The 18,218-nt window shown below is 64.2% G+C and overlaps 3 protein-coding genes across 18 annotated transcripts in view; 2 read left to right on the top strand and 1 right to left on the bottom strand.

Annotated features, from left to right (window-relative positions):
- Positions 1-8,402, top strand: part of PLEKHG5 (pleckstrin homology and RhoGEF domain containing G5) — a 29,053-nt gene extending 20,651 nt beyond the window's left edge. For 8 of the 13 annotated variants that reach the window (XM_059908421.1, XM_059908066.1, XM_059908643.1 and 5 more), the window contains 16 exons: positions 340-476; positions 758-903; positions 1,455-1,670; positions 1,749-1,937; positions 2,241-2,336; positions 3,038-3,088; positions 3,406-3,555; positions 3,903-4,013; positions 4,141-4,290; positions 4,374-4,511; positions 4,666-4,785; positions 5,389-5,521; positions 5,615-5,730; positions 5,822-6,021; positions 6,490-7,266; positions 7,523-8,402. In XM_059908421.1, the coding sequence (XP_059764404.1) occupies positions 340-476; positions 758-903; positions 1,455-1,670; positions 1,749-1,937; positions 2,241-2,336; positions 3,038-3,088; positions 3,406-3,555; positions 3,903-4,013; positions 4,141-4,290; positions 4,374-4,511; positions 4,666-4,785; positions 5,389-5,521; positions 5,615-5,730; positions 5,822-6,021; positions 6,490-7,266; positions 7,523-7,532 (2,740 nt within the window). In that variant the 3' untranslated portion in view covers positions 7,533-8,402. Of the gene's footprint in view, positions 1-339; positions 477-757; positions 904-1,454; positions 1,671-1,748; positions 1,938-2,240; positions 2,337-3,037; positions 3,089-3,405; positions 3,556-3,902; positions 4,014-4,140; positions 4,291-4,373; positions 4,512-4,665; positions 4,786-5,388; positions 5,522-5,614; positions 5,731-5,821; positions 6,022-6,489; positions 7,271-7,522 lie in introns of those variants that run through there. The other 5 variants (XM_059908723.1, XM_059908374.1, XM_059907927.1 and 2 more) reach the window with 3 other exon arrangements.
- Positions 8,403-9,009: 607 nt separating this feature from the next.
- On the top strand, positions 9,010-13,187 carry TNFRSF25 (TNF receptor superfamily member 25). 2 transcript variants are annotated; one of them, XM_059908930.1, is made up of 9 exons: positions 9,010-9,538; positions 9,737-9,871; positions 10,227-10,394; positions 10,486-10,564; positions 11,318-11,373; positions 11,472-11,579; positions 11,760-11,794; positions 12,253-12,433; positions 12,619-13,187. In XM_059908930.1, exons 1-9 carry the CDS (start codon positions 9,472-9,474, stop codon positions 12,939-12,941), a joined length of 1,152 nt encoding a protein of 383 aa, XP_059764913.1. In that variant the 5' UTR covers positions 9,010-9,471; the 3' UTR covers positions 12,942-13,187. The 2 variants fall into 2 exon arrangements, with proteins under 2 accessions (XP_059764913.1, XP_059764831.1); XM_059908848.1 differs by having other exon boundaries at positions 9,707-9,871.
- A 215-nt stretch (positions 13,188-13,402) lies between these two features.
- The window catches only part of ESPN (espin), a 31,166-nt gene continuing 26,350 nt past the window's right edge, over positions 13,403-18,218 (bottom strand). For all 3 annotated transcript variants that reach the window (XM_059894646.1, XM_059894656.1, XM_059894664.1), the window contains 3 exons: positions 15,549-15,628; positions 15,447-15,458; positions 13,403-14,333 (listed from right to left, as the gene is read on the bottom strand). In XM_059894646.1, coding sequence (XP_059750629.1) covers positions 14,186-14,333; positions 15,447-15,458; positions 15,549-15,628 — 240 coding nt within the window. In that variant the 3' untranslated portion in view covers positions 13,403-14,185. The remainder of the gene's footprint in view (positions 14,334-15,446; positions 15,459-15,548; positions 15,629-18,218) is intronic.

Raw genomic sequence — 18,218 nt, 5'->3', positions numbered from 1 at the left:
CATGTGCAGTGAGGGCCGGGGTGCCGTGTTTGTATCCCAGCCCCTGCGCGTGGCCCAGTCCTGCGGGGGTGAACGGGTGTGGACGGACATGCAACGGTGTCTGTCTGCCCTGGTGTGTAGACGTGAACATGTGAGGGCAAGGGCGTGTTGTCTCGTGTGTAGACGCACGCAGGAGCGTGTGAACCTCTGTGGGCAGGTGTGTGTGTGCGCACGGACCTGTGTGTGATCCCCTGGGTGTCTCCCTTTTCCTTTGGGTGGGTGGGGTGGCGCTGGGGCTGTGGACGGGGTGGAGGTTCACGTGACTGCCCCCAGCACACACGCACCTCCTGTCCCGGGCAGGGAGGTGCTGCTGCCAGTATTTGAAAGGAAAGGCATTGCGCTGGGCAAAGTGGATATCTACCTGGACCAGTCCAACACGCCCCTGTCCCTCACCTTTGAGGCCTACAGGTTCGGGGGACACTACCTGCGGGTCAAAGGTGAGCAGATGACTAGATGGGCCGGGTATCTGGGGCATGGCTGGGTCCCTTGGGGAGGGTGCTTCTTCCCAGGCTCAGGTTCCCGTTGGCCACGGCCTTGAGCAAGCTCATTACCATACAGGTGTCTCTGCTGGGCGGCAGTGCCAGGCGTTGGCAGGGCGGGGCTTCAGGGGAGGGCAGCCAGGCCTTGGTTTGGATCCTTGGGGGAGAGGGTACTGGGGCCCCCTTCTCCACTGGGCCTGGGCGTTGAGGACCTCTACTTGTCCCTGATGCCACCCCAGCCAAGCCAGGGGACGAAGGGAAGGTAGAGCAGGGGGTGAAGGACTCCAAGTCCCTGAGTCTGCCAATCCTGCGGTCAGCCGGGGCCGGGCCCCCCACCCAGGAGCGCGTGGACCCGCAGAGCCGCCGGGAGAGCCTGGACATCCTGGTGAGGAGGGGCTGTGTCGGGGCTGGGGACGGGGAGGGGCCAGAGGAGAGGTCACCTGGGCGCCTCGCTGCTCCCTCTGGGGGCTTTACTTTCCGCTTCTGGGAAATGGGGCTGGCCTTGAGGATACGGGGCCCTCTCTGGATCTAACCATACCCCACGGTGATGGGCCTCGTCTCTGAGAGTCTGCTTGTACCCGAGGACTCTGTGTGTGTGTATGTGTGTCTAAGCAGACATTGCGTGGGGAGTGAGACTTTGTGTGTCACTGGTTGTGTTCATGAGTGTGTGTCGGGGATCCACTTGGATCTGGGCTGCTGAGTGCATCCGAGTGTGTGTGTGACTCTGCGTGTTCTCCCCACCCGCTTCATGCTGCTGGCTGGGGCGGCAGGCGGGAGGGGGATCCAGCTGCATCTGTCTGGGCCTTCCAGCCCCCAGAGCACGTGTAGGTCTCAGGAGAGGCGGCGCCCCAGGGTGCGGGGGCGTGCAGAGACCCTCCTGCCTCCCAGGCTGGCCAAGGTCCCGGAAACCCACCCTGACACCTGCTCCCCGGCCAGGCCCCTGGCCGCCGACGCAAGAACATGTCGGAGTTCCTGGGGGAGGCGAGCGTCCCTGGGCAGGAGCCCCCAGCGCCCTCCAGCTGCTCTCTGCCCAGCGGCAGCAGTAGTGGCAGCAGCAGCAGCAGTGGCGGCAGTGACAGCTGGAAGAACCGGGCGGCCAGTCGCTTCAGCGGCTTCTTCAGCTCAGGCCCCAGCACCAGCGCCTTCGGCCGGGTATGTGGGCGCGTGGGCCCTGGGGCAGGGCAGCTGGCTGGCCTTGACCCCTGACCCTGACCACAGGCCTGCTTTCAGGAAGTGGACAAACTGGAGCAGCTGGAGGGCAAGCTGCATGCCTACAGCCTCTTCGGGCTGCCCAGGCTGCCCCGGAGGCTGTGCTTTGACCACGACTCGTGGGAGGAGGAAGGTGACGAAGAGGAGGACGAGGACGACGCCTGCCTGCGGCTGGAGGACAGCTGGCGGGAGCTCATCGACGGGCACGAGGTGGGTGCCGCCCGTGGCCTTCCCCTCCCCCCTCAGGGAAAGGGGGACGTTATCCCCCTACTCCACGGGGCCCTTCCTAGGGTGACGGGATGTTCCACGGGACAGCCCTGCCAGGCTGCTCTCACCGTTAACCCGCTTTGGAGGAACTCAGGCGAGGTGAAAATGTGGCTGGCCCAGAACTTGGGGGACCCCTGTGTCTCAGCTGGGAAAAAGGTTGCGTGCAGGGCCGCTCACCCTTCTCCGCCTGCTCCGGCCATCCGGGCACGCGCCAGGGCTCCTGGAGACACCCTGCCCTTCCCACAGAAGCTGACCCGGCGGCAGTGCCACCAGCAGGAGGCGGTGTGGGAGCTCCTGCACACAGAGGCCTCCTACATTAAGAAACTGAGGGTGATCACCAACGTGAGTATGGGGTGGGCCCAGAGCCACTCCGCCTACCCACCCCCCGTGGCCTCCTCTGGGTGCCCCTGAGCAGAGTTTGGGCCTTTGCAGAAGAAGCAGGTGCCAAGCAACAGAGGGGAAGGAAAGCGGGAGAAGGGCCACACCCTGGGGTGGAGGTGATTCCCAAGGGCCCCGGGGAACCTGCGAGGGGGCTTGGGGTGAGTTTGCCAGGTTGAGCTGATTAATACAGACCTCATCCTCTCACTCATCCTTTCGTCGGCTGTTTCTGAACACCTGCTATGTGCCAGGTGCCCAGCAGCCCACACCCTAGACGAGGAGGCAGAATGGGTAGGCACTGGGGGATGTGTGTAGGGACTTCGACCTTGGGGGAGCACCTGTCCTGGGCTTGTGGGTTCAAGGAAGGCACCCTCGGGGCAGAAGCTCCAGACTGAGCCAGGGCAGAGGTGGAGGGGACAGTTCCAGGTATGGCTGCAAGGGCAGTGTCCCAGAGCTTCCCTCCAGGAGGGGCCTGGGCAGGGGGACCCCCAGGTGGGCCGTTGGGGCCGTCTTTTCTCAAAGTGTGAACCCTCTCTGTCCCAGGCTGCCTCAGGGCCTCCCAGGATGGGGAAAGGGTAGAGGGGAGCCTAAGAGTCTGGGTGGGGCGTCGGGACTGGGACCCCCCCCTCCCCTCCATCAGCTGCAGTGCTCCCTGCCCCCCACAGCTGTTCCTGTGCTGCCTCCTGAATCTGCAAGAGTCAGGGCTGCTGTGTGAGGTGCGTCAGGGCCTGGGGGTGGGGGGGGACAGTACCAGAAAGTAGCGGGGGAGGGGGGAGGGGCTAGAGCAAGGGAGGGGACAGACAGGGGCAGGGCTGACTGGTGGAGTAGGTGAGGGGTGGGGCCTGGCCTCAGGGGGTGGGGCTGGGGCTGCAGAAAGGGTGGGGCGGCGCCTGGAACCAGGGGGTGGGGATGGGAGCGTGCTGAAGAAAGGGGGGAGCGGGGCCAACGGGTGGTGGGGGGGAGGGGAGGGGGACGGTCAGGGGCGGGGCCCGGTAGAGGGGCAGGGCCGAGCGCACCTCCCACCCACCCACAGGTGGAGGCGGAGCGCCTGTTCAGCAACGTCCCGGAGATCGCGCGGCTACACCGCGGGCTGTGGGGCAGCGTGATGGCGCCGGTGCTGGAGAAGGCGCGGCGCACGCGGGCGCTGCTGCAGCCCGCGGATTTCCTCAAAGGCTTCAAGATGGTACGGGCCGGGTCGGACGCAGGCAGGGACACTGAGGCGGGGCTGGGCGCCGATCCCATCTGCCCATCACCCCAGCCTCCCCCTGACCGATGGCCCGAATGACCCTTAGTGGTCAGAGGCGTGGAATTCAGAATCGGTTGCCCTGGTGTGAACCCCACCTGGCCATGTACCCTTGCTACCTGGCCGAGGGTGATCGCTTTCGCTGAGGCTTTCCTCACGTGGAAAACAGGGATAATAAGCTTGCCCCCTGCGGTGGTCGCGAAAGGCAGTAAGGAAGAGCGAGTGCCGAGCCCAGCCCGCGGGGAGCGCGCGGTAACCGGTGCTGTGCTTGTTCCGCCCTGCGCCAGTTCGGCTCCCTCTTCAAGCCCTACATCCGATACTGCATGGAGGAGGAGAGCTGCATGGAGTACATGCGGGGCCTACTACGGGACAACGACCTCTTCCGGGCCTACGTCACGGTGAGGGCGGGTGGGGCTCGCTGGTGGGCCCGGGCACAGGACGGTGGGCCCACCTGGGCGGCAGGTGCAGGGGGGGCTGGAGGAGGCGTGGCCTGCCATGAGCCCCGCCCCCGCCTCCCCGCCACAGTGGGCCGAGAAGCACCAGCAGTGCCAGCGGCTGAAGCTGAGCGACATGCTGGCCAAGCCCCACCAGCGGCTCACCAAGTACCCGCTGCTGCTCAAGTCGGTGCTAAGGAAGACCGACGAGCCGCGCGCCAAGGAGGCCGTCGTCACCATGGTAACTGGGGCGGCGGGCAGGGTCCCTCCCTGGCTTGCGGCCCCTTCCGGCCCTGTACCTCAACTGCCCTGGCCCACCCGTAGATCGGCTCGGTGGAGCGCTTCATCCACCACGTGAACGCGTGCATGCGGCAGCGACAGGAGAGGCAGCGGCTGGCGGCCGTTGTGAGCCGCATCGACGCCTACGAGGTGGTGGAGGGCAGCAACGACGAGGTGGACAAGGTGGGCGCCTCCGTCTGTGGCCCTGCTGGGAGCGAGGAAGGGCCAAACTGGCAGACAGATGGGAGGCTATGCTGGGAATCTCTCTGGAGGACTCCCCGCTGAGATGAGGAGTCAGACTCTGACCTCTCCCGCACCTGCGCCCCCAAACCCCCAGCTCCTGAAGGAATTTCTACATCTGGACCTGACGGCACCCATCCCTGGCGCCTCCCCTGAGGAGACACGCCAGCTGCTGCTGGAAGGGAGCCTGAGGATGAAGGAGGGGAAGGACAGCAAGGTGACTCCACCCCACACCCAGGGCCCTCGCCCCACCCCCTCTTACCCTGTGGGTTTCGAACACCCCTTCCTTGGGACCTCTTGTGATTCTTAGCTGCCCGGTCACTTGGGTGGCAATTTAAGAACTGGTGACTTTATGATCGTATGAGGGATGATTATCTGCCTGACGCTTGCTTTTTACAAATACAGCAGCTGGGTCCCAGCCCATCAGGGGCCATTCTGGCCCACTTACCAGTGCCACATGTGTTCCTGGTGGGAAGGAGGGGGCACCTTCCGTGAGCAGGACAGGAACAGCCCAGAGTCTTGCTACTGAGCTATTAATTTTTCAGGCACTGTGTAACCCAGAGCCTACAAAGCGTGATTTTAAAACCACCTTCCTTTTCCTCTTTAATGTAAACTTTTAACTGGCATAAATCACAAGTATATCACTTGATGAAAGAAAATCAGCTTGCCCTTCATTTGAATTTTACTCTCAGATTCGTGGGGAGTGGGGGAAGGGAGGTGTTTGACACCAGTACCCCCAGGAGAGGGTGTTGCCGCAGACAGGCTGAGGGTCCCTGCCGTGGCCCTGACCTCTGGCCTCCCGCGGCCTCCCGTCCCCCAGATGGACGTGTACTGCTTCCTCTTCACCGACCTGCTCTTGGTGACCAAGGCGGTGAAGAAGGCAGAGAGGACCAAGGTGATCAGGCCACCGCTGCTGGTGGAAAAGATCGTGTGCCGGGAGCTTCGGGACCCTGGTGAGGAGCCCGGCCCCGCCACCCCTGTGCAGGGCCTGGGACGGGCAGGGGCCGTGGTCTCAGCCAGCGCTGAGGCGAGCCCTTCCTAACCAGGGTCCTTCCTTCTCATCTACCTGAACGAGTTCCACAGCGCCGTGGGGGCCTACACGTTCCAGGCCAGCGGCCAGGCCTTGTGCCGTGGCTGGGTGGACGCCATCTACGATGCCCAGGTGAGAGCAGAGCGGTGGTCAGGCTGGCAGGGCGGCCTGGTGGGGGCCGCTGCTCACAGCCCGCTGGGGCCCTGTGCACCCACACCCGCAGAACCAGCTTCAGCAGCTGCGCGTGCAGGAGCACCCAGGCGGCCAGCAGCACCTGCAGAGCCTGGCAGAGGAGGAGGATGAGCAGGAGGAAGAGGAGGAGGAGGAAGACGAGGAGGAGGAAGGAGGGGAGAGTAGCACTTCGGCGGCCAGTTCCCCTACCATCCTGCGCAAAAGCAGCAACAGCCTCGACTCGCAGCGCTGGTACGTTTGTCCAGGACCACCCAGCCAGCCAGAGCAGGGCAGGCACTCCAGCCAGGACTCTTGACCCCGAGGCCATTAGCACTGGACAGGGCCGGTCACATCCGTTTCCTCTGAACGGCTTTATGATGTGAACCCAGTGGGGGTGGGGACAGGGGCTCTGTCTCCTACCAGAGTCCGGGGGAGGATGGCAGACGGTTTTCAACTTGAGTGCCAAATCTGGTACATTAGTGGTAGCTGCCTGGAGCTGAGCTGAAGATTCTTAGACTGTATCCAACAGGAGATGCCGTGGTCACGACAGACACCATTATTGATACCTGTGTTGTGGGCTCAGGTGCCACCTGCTTGCCATCTCTTGAGCCTTGAGCTCCAGGAGGGCAGAGGCTGTAGACTTCTGCATTGCCCAGCGTGGGCTGCACCAGGCCGTCTCGGTTTCCTTCGGCTGGGCTGACTCTCCTCTCGGCTCCACAGTGTCTCGGATGGCTCCACGGAGACCCTGGCCATGGTGGTGGCGGAGCCTGGCGAGATGCTGTCCTCTCCCGAGTTCGAGGGCGGCCCCTTCAGCTCCCAATCAGACGAGACCTCTCTCAGCACCACCGCCTCATCTGTCACGCCCACCAGCGAGCTGCTGCCCCTGGGCCCAGTGGATGGCCGCTCCTGCTCCATGGACTCCGCCTACGGCACCCTCTCCCCGACCTCCCTGCAAGACTTTATGGCCCCAGCCCCTACGGTGGAGCCAGCACTCCGGCCCCCAGAGTCATCACAAGCCCCTTCACCCCCACCCTCGCCCCGCCTCCGCCGACGCACTCCTGTCCAGCTGCTGCCCTGTCTGCCCCACCTGCTCAAGTCCAAATCTGAGGCCAGTCTCCTCCAGCTGCTATCGGGGGCCACCACCCATGGAGCGCCCCCAGCCCCTAGCCGCAGCCTGTCGGAACTCTGCTTGGCTGCTACCGTCCCTGGCACCAGGACTCAGGGTTCCCCTCAGGAAGCTGGGCCCAGCTGGGATTGCCAGGGGGCACCAGGCCCTGGCAGTGGCCCCGAGCTGTCAGAGCTGGAGGGTGGAGCCGGCTGCCCAGGTGGGGAGCCCAAAGGACCCACCAGGAGGAGCAGAGAGCTGTCCTCGGGGGCCTCGCCCAGGGTCCAGCCTGAGCCCCCCCCAGGGACCTCTGCCCAGCACAGGAAGCTGACGTTGGCCCAGCTCTACCGAATCAGGACCACCCTGCTGCTTAACTCCACCCTCACTGCCTCGTGAGTGGCCTGGCCTGGGGCGGAGGACAGGTGGCCCAGTGTGCTGGGGGCACTATCATGGCGGGGAGCAGGTGGCATTTGGGGACGGGTATGGGAGAGGGAGCCTGAGACCGGCCTCAGCACCTGGTGAGGGTGAAACAGTGGGCAGTGGTGAAGAAGAGGCCTTAGGGTTCCGGTCGGGAGGAGAGGGTGGCTGGAGCCCCTCCGAATGCCTTCAGCCAAGGAAGGACCACCTCTCCCCTCCTCTCCACTGCAGGGAAGTCTGAGCAGAGGGAGGCTCCCAAGGGTGCCACTGACCAAGGGACAGCAGACAGCACGCCTCCTGGGGTGTGCCGGCCCCTGCTCCAGCTGCCGCCTTATGTGTGCACGAGCCGGAGTGCTGGGCAGGACCCCTGCCACCGCCCCCAGGGCCCAATTTGCACTTTGCCAGACTGGATGGAAGTGGAGGAGGGCTCAGCAGAGGCCCAGGCCCAGGCTGCAGGACCCCCTCACAGTTGTCACTGTCACTAACCTGCCTGTGCCTCTGCCCCCCAGCCTAGGCAGGGTCCCTTGCCCCCTACTCCCTGAAGTCACCAGCTCCTAGCCTCTGGGCTGGGCTCCAGGGCTGGGATCCCAGGCAGCCCTTCCCACCTCCACCCTCATCTGGCCCCAAATGGGACGGTTCCCGTGCCCTCACCTCCCTCCCTCCCTCCCACCTACTCACCCACCTAGTCCTTGGGTTGGGCTCTGTGTAAAGTTGCATATTTATTGAGCGTTTGATTCTTTTATAAAGACTTGTATATACTCCACCGGAAAAAGTCCTTTGCTTTTGGAACGCCCCCCTTTCGGGACTCAGGTGCACTTGGGCGGGACTCAGGTGCACTTGGGCGCCTCCCTGGGCTCCTGCCCCCTCCCTCTGGTGGGGCCCCGCTGGAAGAGACTGTGGGAGAAGTGAATTAGTGGGGCAGAGATCGCCTGACCTGTACTCCCAAGATCAACCCCTGTCCCCTGCCGCAGACATGAGGTCCACCACTAGAGCCCCTCACGAGGTGCCCTCCCCCACGTGGTACCTTAGAGGGCCCTGCCCTGAGCCACCCCTCTGAGCTTATGCCAGGGTGGGCCATGGTCTCAGGCTCTGCTGAGAGTGCCCCCTAGGACTCCCCTCCAGGGCGGGGTGGGGGGTGGGGCACGCAGTACGTGGGGAGGGTGGGTCTCCCACCTGGGTACTTCTGGCCCAACCCCTCATGGCTGAGGGCGGGCTCTGAGGCCCAGAGAGGGGAGGTCACCTCCCTAGGAAGCGTTGGTCTCAGGGTTGAAGCTAGAACCCAGGCGTGGGACCTGGCTGCAGCCCTGTGCTGTGTGCACCTCGCCCACCAGCCGCCTCAGGTGAGCTCAGGTACGGGCTTCGGCCTGGGGGCTCGCTTCCCGGTACCGGCGGCCCCGCCCTGCCCCCTCCCCCTCCCCCTAGGCGGGCTCCTCGGGCGGCGCGGGGTAGGCGGGGCGGGCCTGCGGGCGCCGGCCTGGGCCCCACCCGCGGCGGGCGGAGCGGGGAAGCCCGGGTCGGGTCGAGGGCCCAGCGTGGCTCCCAGGGCCATGGAGCCGGGGCCCAGGGCGTGTGCGGCGGCGCTGACTGCGGTGAGTGGGGTCGCGGGGGCACGACCTCGAGCCTGGCCGGGGCCTGAGTCCCCGAGGCGGCGGAGGAAGGGGACGCGGGGATGGGGTGGGGGTGGGGATAGGAGTCTTCGATCCGGCCTCGCTGGGGGCTGGGCCGGCCCCTCTTCCGACCTAGTTAGAGGTTCAGCCGGGGTGGGGCCCTTCCGCCGAGAGGAAACACCCTCTCGGGGGCCGGAGGGATCTGGGGGCCCCAGACAGAGAAAGATCAGGGCCCCCCACCTTACCAAGGGCGTGGGTGGGAGTGGGGACCGCCTGATGCCCAGCCTTGTGAGAGGGGCTGGCGGGAACCCTCTTCTCTGCTTCTCCCAAGCCTGGTCTGTGCACAGGGGAAGGAAATTAGTCCAGAGCCCCACCCATGGGCACCCCTTTGGGGCAAGAACCTGAGAAGTGGGCTGCCCTGTGGGCAAGTGCTGGAGCCTCTGAAGGGTGGGGAGACCGGGTAGAGAGAGTCCCCTGCCTGGGCAGCCAGGCGGAGAGCCAGCAGCCCCTGTCCCCCAGGCCCTCCTCCTCCTCCTGCTGGGTGCCCAGGGCCAGGGCAGCACTCCCAGCCCCATGTGTGACTGTGTGCACAGCTTCCAGAAGAGGAGTGGTCTGGTCTGCTGCAGGGGCTGTCCAGCAGGTGAGCGACTGAAGGGGTGGGAGGGACGTGGCGGGAAGTGAGGGCCCATGGGGCAGGCGGGGGTCAGGAGGGCTGGGGAGTGGTGGTAGGCAGGCCAGGGATGGGGCGAGGGGAGGCTGGGGGGGAAGTAGGGAGCCCGGGATAGGAAGGCGGAGGGAAAGGCGGCAGCCCTCTTTGACCCCCGGTTGGGTTCCACAGGGCACTACCTGAAGGCCCCCTGCACAAAGCCCTGTGGCATCCCCACCTGTCTCCCGTGCCCCCGGGGCACCTTCCTGGCCTGGGAGAACCACCACAAGACCCGCTGTGCCCGCTGCCAGGCCTGTGATGAGGAGGGTGAGGGGCTGCCTAGTGCTTGGGGGCAGGGCGGCTCTGGAGGACAGGCCCTGGCCAGGGTCTTTCTGAAGAAAGTGGCTGGCTCGAGCCCAGCCTTTGGCTGGGAGAGCCCTGTGCCCACCCCACCCCGGGGCCCTCTACCCTGATCCTGCCTCAGGATGCCTTTGTGCCCTCTCATCCTGGTGACCTTCCAGCCCCTGGTCTGTGGTGATCCCCACATTTCTCTCACTTTGCGGGTGGCCCTGTCTCTGGTCTCCTCATCTCCATTCTCCAGGGGACCTGTCCTGCCTCTCTGTGGGGCTCTTTGGCTCTGACAGTCTCTGCTCTCCCCCGTCTTCCCAAATCCCCCTGCCAGCCTCCCAGGTGGCCCTGAAGAACTGCTCGGCGGTGGCGGACACCCACTGCGGCTGCAAACCAGGCTGGTTCATGGACTGCGTCGTCAGCCAGTGTCCCCACAGCTCTCCCTTTCGCTGCCACCCGTGCCCAGACTGTGAGGCCCTGCACCGCCGCACACGGGCCCCCTGTGGGTACCCCCGATCTGGGCCGTCTACTCCCACACCCTTCCCCTGCCTCCTTCTCTCCAGTCCTGACCCACACCATCTCCCGGACCACAGGTTCCAGCGGAGACACTCACTGTGGGACCTGCCTGCCCGGCTTCTATGAATATGGCAACAGCTGCGTGTCCTGCCCCACGTAACTTCCTGGCTGCCCTGGGCTGGGGGAAGGGAGGCTGGGAGCAGAGTGGGGATCGAGGGTCAGGGAGGACGGGGCTTGGCCCTGTGGTAAGTGGGTCCCACTTCAGGCAAACACTGGATGGTAAAGAGAAATTTGAATTCACCTTATGTCAGATAAATAAGGGGGCATATCTTCACTTTATGTCATACTTTCCTTTAGTAATCCTTCCAGCCCTACATCAAGGATAGGATGTGTCACTTACAGAGAGAGTCGCGTTAATATAGTTTCAAAACTTGGGCTGAGACTCAAGATCTGCCCCTTGTTCTCGGAGGGATCTTGGGCAAGTTACTTCACCTCTCCGATCTGTGGCCTCCCCATCTGAACATGGGGGTGTTAGTGGCTCTCCCCAGGGCTCTGATTAAGGGGTGACTAACTTTATTCACTCATCTGCTCCACAAGTGTTTCTTGAGCATCTGTCATTTCCAGACACCGTTCTAGGTGCTGGGGAAACAACAGGGAACAAAACAGGCAAATCCCAGAGTTGACATTCTAGTGACCCTCAGTCTAGTCTAGAAGAAGCTCAATAAGTAGTGTTTGTTGTTATTGTTATGGACACCAGTGACGTTTCAGCAGTACTTGGGGAACATTCTTGGGTAGAGTGAGGCTCTCTGGAGGGAAGGGCCTCCAGGATGGAGAAGATGTCAGGTGGTCCTGAGCAGTCCCCCCCAGTGTGTACTCCCTCACCCTCCACCGCATCCCCTCCCCTTGCAGGAGCACCCTTGGGGGCTGTCCTGTGCCCTGTGTGGCTGTCTGTGGCTGGAGGCAGGGTAGGTGGTGAAATGGAAACGCCAGTGGGAGAGCTGGGAGGGGCTGAGGGGAGGGTGGGGGATGGCTACCACCCACCACCCACCAGCTGCTCTTTCAGTGTTCTGGGTCCAGGTGCTCCTGGCAGGCCTGGTGGTCCCACTCCTGCTTGGTGCCACCCTGACCTACACATACCGCCGCTGCCAGCTTTGCAAGGCCATGGTTCCTGGTAAGCACACACGCGCCCACGTTCCTAGAGGCCTGGCGTCAGGATGGGTAGCCCAGAGCCCATTCAGCCTGATGCAGTGGGGGAAACTGAGGCAGGGAGTGCTGGGAGTGGGTGCAGAGGGACGCAGTTTCCGGAGCCTTGCCTGGTGGCTGATTAGACTCTCTTTGTGTCTCTCAACAGGTGAAGCTGGGGTGGAGGCCCTGACCCCCCTGCAGGTAAGATTCTCAGTAGTGTTCTAGGATGAGAGTGAGCAAGCCTTCTGGAGCTGAGCGGTTGGGCCTTATTATAACTCGTGATCCCAGCACGGCGCCTGGTAGCTGGCACGGGGTAGACCTCACGAACACATGTGTTGAGTTATCAGTGAGTGAGAGCAGCTCAGGGCCCGTCCTCAAGTGGCTCTGAGTCTACGGGGGGTCCAGACAGGTAAACAGGAGCGAACAGTTCAGTAGGAAGAGTGTCACCACGGCGAGGCCTCTACCAGGATTGGCGGAACAAGGAGGAGGCAGCGGGGGCAGGGCATTCCAGGCAAAAGAGATAGCTCTGCTACTGGGTCACAGTGAGAGAGCACGGCCACTGGGGGATGTTTGCTGACTGAGCCAGGGATGCCCACCCCTGGCCAGAGGCCCCAGAGCCAGGCAAGCGAGGCTGACCTGGGGCCTCTCTTGGCTTCCAGGCCACCCACCTCTCACCCCCGGACAGCAGCCCCACCCTTCTGGTAACACCCAGCAGCAGTGAGAAGGTCTGCACCGTCCAGCTGGTAGGCAGCAGCTGGACGTCTGGCTCTCCCCAGGCCCAGGAGGCACCCTGCCCGGAGGTGACCTGGTCCTGGGACCAGCTGCCCAGCAGAACTCTTGGTAAGGGATTTCAGGGGCCTGAGGCCTTGACCCCATTCTCCTGAGTCCGAGGTGATAAGCTGTGCTTTCCTGAGGCCACTTGCCCACTTCCCGTCCCCTAACTGACCAGGTGGACCTCCCTGCCCTGCCGGGCCCCTGCCCCTTGGCCCCTGCCCGCATTCCCCATTGGCTCTCTCTGGCCGCAGGCCCGCCGCCCCCGCCCTCGCCAGCGCCCCCTGCAGGCTCGGCGGCCGCCATGCTCCAGCCGGGCCCGCAGCTCTACGACGTGATGGACGCGGTGCCCGCGCGGCGATGGAAGGAGTTCGTGCGCACGCTGGGGCTGCGCGAGGCAGAGATCGAGGCGGTGGAGGTGGAGGTCAGGCGCTTCCGCGACCAGCAGTACGAGATGCTCAAGCGCTGGCGCCAGCAGCAGCCCGCGGGCTTGGGCGCCGTCTACGCCGCCCTGGAGCGCATGGGGCTGGACGGCTGCGCCGAGGACCTGCGGAGCCGCCTGCAGCGTGGCCCGTGACGCCGGGGCCCACCCGCCACTTCGAGGCTCTGGTGGCCCTTGCAGAAGCCCTAAGTACGGTTACTTATGCGTGTAGACATTTAATGTCACTTATTAAGCCCCTGGTACGGCCCTGCGTAGCAGCGCCATCCAGCCTCACCCCTGCGCGCCCCCAGGGTTCCAGTTAAGGGGAGGAAGCGCCAACGACCATCAGCTGTTTCTCGGCCTGTGTTTGGCTGAGGCCTTGGTATTATTAAATCTATGAAAAAAAGCTGCTGCTTGGTGTTTCCGCGGAACAGGGGGTGTTAAGTGGCCCAGGCTTGGTTTCCCAGGGGTGTCGAAAGGGCCAGAAGTCTTGCCACCCACGGTGGAGGCCAGTGTGGCCCTTAGCCCAAGCCTGCCCCTCCGGCTCCGCCGTGGCCCAGTTACCCCGAGGAGAGGAAGTCGCGGTGACGACGTGTGAGAGTGAGCCTGAGCCCCGGGCGGCTGAGAGAGCTTTAATGCGGGTGCGAGATGGCGGGGACCGGGGAGGCAGCCGTTGGAGACACAGGTTCAGGATCCCTCGTCCTCCACTCACTGCACCAGGACAGTGAAAGGGTCCGGGGAGTGCGGGGCCTGGCTGGGGACGGCGCGCAGACTTGGAGGTGGGGCGCCGGGAGCGGCAACTCTGTCCCGACAGGTAGTTTGCAGTTTTCATCGTTTCTGGTAAACAGATGACTGAGAGGAAACCCTCGGCGGGGATGGGAAATGCGGCCGGGGCTGGGCCGGGCGCTGATCTGGGTCAGGGAGAGAGGAAAACCCCTTCCCCGAGCGCGGGGCCTGCCTCCGCCCAGGATGCGCCAGCGACGCGGGTTCCGGGGTGCAGGGGAGGGGGCGGCAGCCGGGCGCGCGACCCGCAGGAAAACAAAGTCACCACCCACGGGGCTGGGGAGAGCTCTGCACACTTTGACATTCAACGGACATGCAAATATATGTAAGTAGGCATGCAAATAAGCAGCGTCTTTTTGCGTCAACAGCTTGGGCACTTTTTCTGGGCGACTGCGGCGGCGGGCGCGCTCCAGCGTCGCCCGGGGCAGGGGATGCGGGTGCCGGGGCGGGGGGGGGGTGGTTGGGGAGTGGGTTGCCCGGGGAAGCAGTCAAGGAGGGGTTCCAGCGCGGGAGGGGAGGGCGGCGCGGCTCCCAGCCCTTCGGCCCAGGCCTGGCAGGCCGGGGCGGGGTCTGGGGGCGGCCCCAAGCTCGCGAGGCTGCGAGCAGGAGGGCGGCGTCTAGTACTTAGCGATGTCCCCCTTCTTCAGGATGATCTGTCGCTGCCAGGGCGCCAGCTTGCTCTCGTCGTAGCCGAGCGTCCGCAGCTTCTCCGACTGCTCTTTCTCCCGCTGCATCTCCTCCTGCTTCTGTCGCGCCTCCTCTTTCCTGGGCGTGGGGTGGGGGGCATAATCCCGGGCAAGGGTGAGAGGGTGGGCCAGGCCCCATGGGGGGGGTCACCGATGGCAAGGAGTGGGTTACCGAGGGCAGGGGTGGGGTTGCTGGGGACAGAGGCACTAATGAATGGTGGGCAGGGCAATGGGTTGTAGGGGTAGAAGGTGACTGGGGACAGGGGGTGGGTTAGGAGGCATGTGGGCGGGATTGCTGGGGACAGAGGAGCTTGACTGGGGGGCAGACTGGGGTCACTGGGGGACACACAGGAGCTGGGAAAGCGAGAGGCTGTAGCTGGGTTATTGCTGGCTGGGGGTGTTACTGGAAACAGAGGTGCTGGGTCACAGTGTGACAGAGAGTGAGGAGGGCGTGGTGCGGGGGCTAGGACCCGAGTTCGTGGGGACTGGGGTTGGGCTGCTGGGGAACAGAGGGACCACATTATTGGGAGACAGGGGCTGGGTGATTAGGGGCAGGTTATTAGACCATGGCTAGACCTGCACTGCTGATGAGGTAGCCGCTAAGCACGTGTGGCTGTTGAGCATATGAAATGTCGGGACTGAGACGCACTGTAGGTGCAAAATGCTCATCCCATCTCGCAGACTTAGTTTTTAAAAAGAGTGTAAGACATCTCAATGATTTTCATAATTATTATTATTGGGTTAAGTAAAATAGACTATTAAGTTCACTCATCCTTTTATTTTTTCACTGTGGCGGCTAGGAATTTAATATTACATATGTGGCTCAACTTATACATCTATCAGACAGCACTCGGCTAGATTACTAAGGGCAGAAACTAAAGATCTGAGGGACAGATGCTCTAGGTTATCGATACTGAGGTTGGGTTAACTGCAAGGCAGAAAGGCTAGGTTAACGGGAGATGGGGGCTGGGTAATTGGGGACAGGTCATTAGAGCGTAAGAGCAAGACTTTGAGGTGCAGTGGATAAGTTCCTGGGGGAGAGGGGTCTGGTGGCATTACTGGGAGCAAAGACACTGTGCTAACAGGGCTGAGTGACAAGGGGATGCGCTCAAGATGGGGCTGGAGGAAGGGGCAAAAGGACTGCGACTGGGTGGGGGGAGGGGACACAGGTTGGGCCCAGCCCCACACTCACCGCTTCTGCTCCCTGGAAGAAAAGAGATGGTGTTAGTTGGTGCCACCACCTCAGGGACACGATCAAGACACCCTGCCAAGCCCCGCATCTTCCTCAGCTCACCTCTCCTCTTCTAGCTTCTTCCGCAGGATGTCCCGCCTCCAGGCGGGCATGCTGGCCAGCCAGGCCTCCTCCTCCTCCTCCTGAAACACAGCACAAGGCTTCAGGGCCAGCATGGGCTGGGACACGGGGGTCAGCGGGGGTGCTCCCCCACCCAGGGGACCTGCATGAGTCAGGGACAACGGGACACAGATGGGGTCGCAGGAAGAGACTCTTTTGATGCCCTTCTATAGGGCAAATGGATGAAGACTCAGGCCCCCGTGTCCCAGAGGCGGCGCCGGAGAGGTCAGAGCTGAGTGTAGGAGGCGTAGGAGAGGAGCAGAGGGGGAGACTCCCCAAGGTGGGGGGCAGGGGGGGTGGATAGATGGCTCCAGGCCCCTGGCCCAGAATCTCTGGGCAGACTCATACTTGGGCCTCCACAGATCCTGCCTGCTCAGAGAGGCTCAGGCCGGTCCCTGGTTCCACTGTGAAGGACCTTCTGTCCCATGCCTGTCCTATTCTGAGAGGGGGTCGACGCTAGCTCTACAATCGTGTGGCTGCAATGACATGGGGGTGGGGCCATCCAACACAGGCAGCTTACAGCAAAGTGTTTTATTACTTTCATGTTACAGAGGAGAAAGGGTCTGGACACGTCACACGAACACTGCACATGTGGCTCCCTTGACCTCAGCCAAACAGGTAGCTATGAACTCCAGTGAAAAACCAAAGAGAGAAAGAGAGCCACACTGCCCCAACGGGGACCCACAGTCCCGCACTCAGAGGGGCTGCTTCTTCCACCTGGCTCCACACGGAGCCGGGCATCGCTGGAGAGCCAGAGGGGGACACCTGGTTGGCTCTGTGCCGTGCCCTGCCCATTCCGGCCAACACCCCACAACCGGCCACCGTGGGATCTCAAAGGCTGAGGCAGCCTGGTTCTGGGCACTCTGGCTTTTCCAAGGCCACTCGTCCGGTCCTGGTTTCTTCCTGCCGTATTCTGACCTCTGGAGGGCATCAGACAGGCATCCAGGCCTGGGTGAAGACGCTTGAGGGTAAATTCCGAATTCTGCGGCTCAGATGTCAAAAAGCTCTGCCTCCTTCTCCTTCCAGAAGGAGAAGCTGCGGTCGATGTACCGGCAGATGTCCTCATTGCTGAACTCGCCCATCTCAGATACCAGCTCCAGGGGTTCTTCGGCGGGGGCTTCGGAACTAGGAGGGTCCGGCGTCGGGGGAGGCGCGGCTGGCGGGGGTGGGGACGGGGGCTGCGGCGCAGGGGCCGGCGCCTCTGGCTGCCCTTCTGGCCAGTCGCCCGTCTGAGCTGGAGCGGCCTCTTCGGTGGGCTCCCTCTCTTCCTTATCTGTCCCTTTCTTTTGCTCTTTCTCCACCTCTTCTTCCCGGGCCGGCTCAGCCTCTGGGGTGTCTCCGAAGAACTGGCGCCTGAGGTCCTCAAAGCCGTCGCTCCAGCCGCGCCGGCCGGCCTCCACCTCCTCGAGTACCACGCGGTGGAAGAGACGGATGAGCTCCCACGGGTGGCTGCCCAGCCGGTCGAACATCTCGTAGCACAGCAGGTGGCGAAACTTGCGCTCTTCGCGGCTCAGGCCCATTTCGAGCAGCTGGAAGTAGCCGAGCATGAAGAGGTCGAGCGTGAGGCTGTCGTAGCGCCGGGGCGCGCCGCCGTCGAGGGGCGGCAAGAAGTGCTCGGGCCAGTACAAGCCGTGTGCCAGGCTCGGGCCGCGAGGCTGGCGCGCCGGCACCTGCCGCAGCAGGCTCCGCCAGTGGCCCAGCAGCTTGCCCACCACCTGCCGCTGCTTCAGCAGGCGCAGCAGCCGCTCGTCCGGGCCATCGCCCGCCGGCGGCTGGGAGGCGTCGGCGGCCTCCGGGCCGGGGTCGGCGCCGGCGGCCACCACGCGGGGCAGCAGTCTGCGCAGGCGCACCTGGGCGTGGCGCCCGGGGCCGCGGAAGGTCCACTTGCGCCAATGCTCCAGGAAAAGGTAGACGATGCGCTCCTTGCGCATGTCGATGTAGTCCTGGACGCCTCGCAGCTCGGTGGAGGGTGGCGGCCTGCGCGCCAACTGCTCGGGCTCGGGCAGCGCCGCCTGGCGGCCTGGCGCCTCGGGCGGGCCCAGGACGCCCAGGGGCTCCCCCGCGGCCGGCAGGCCGTTGGCGGCGGCGGCACTTGGCTCGCCGGTGCCGGCCGCCACGTAGTCTTCCTCGAGGATGGGCTCGCGGCGCGGGGCGCCGGCGGGCAGCGAGAGCTTTCGGGGCGGGCCGCGCGCGGGCGCCGAGCCCTGGGCGCGCCGCTCGTAGGTGGCGCGGAGGTGCCGCACCGAGACGCCGCACTCGAGGATCTCGCGCGCCACGGCCTCGCGGCACCAGCTGAGCGAATGCGAGCGGCCCAAGCAGAGCGGGCCCGGCCGCCAGGGGGCGTCGGTCAGCGGCGGCAGCGGCTGGCCTGTATCGGCGGCAAGTAGCTCGGCCAGGTGCGCGGGCCGTCCGCCCAGCGCGGCCAGCAGCGTGGCCATGCTCTTGAGCAGCGTGGAGATCTTGCTGCACCAGGCAGGCAGGCTGGCGGCGCGGCCGTGCATGCGGCGCGGGTCGACGGTGAAGCGCGGCGCCGACAGGGCGGCCGAGATGGGCAGCAGCTGCTCCAGCTCCAACTCCAGCTGCTCCAGGCGCGCCTCCAGCTTCTGCGCCTTG

Source organism: Balaenoptera ricei, chromosome 1 (genome assembly GCF_028023285.1).
Source record: "Balaenoptera ricei isolate mBalRic1 chromosome 1, mBalRic1.hap2, whole genome shotgun sequence".
Taxonomy (NCBI): domain Eukaryota; kingdom Metazoa; phylum Chordata; class Mammalia; order Artiodactyla; family Balaenopteridae; genus Balaenoptera; species Balaenoptera ricei.
The sequence above is the reverse complement of the archived record's forward strand: the minus strand, read 5'-3'. Positions and strand labels throughout refer to the sequence as shown.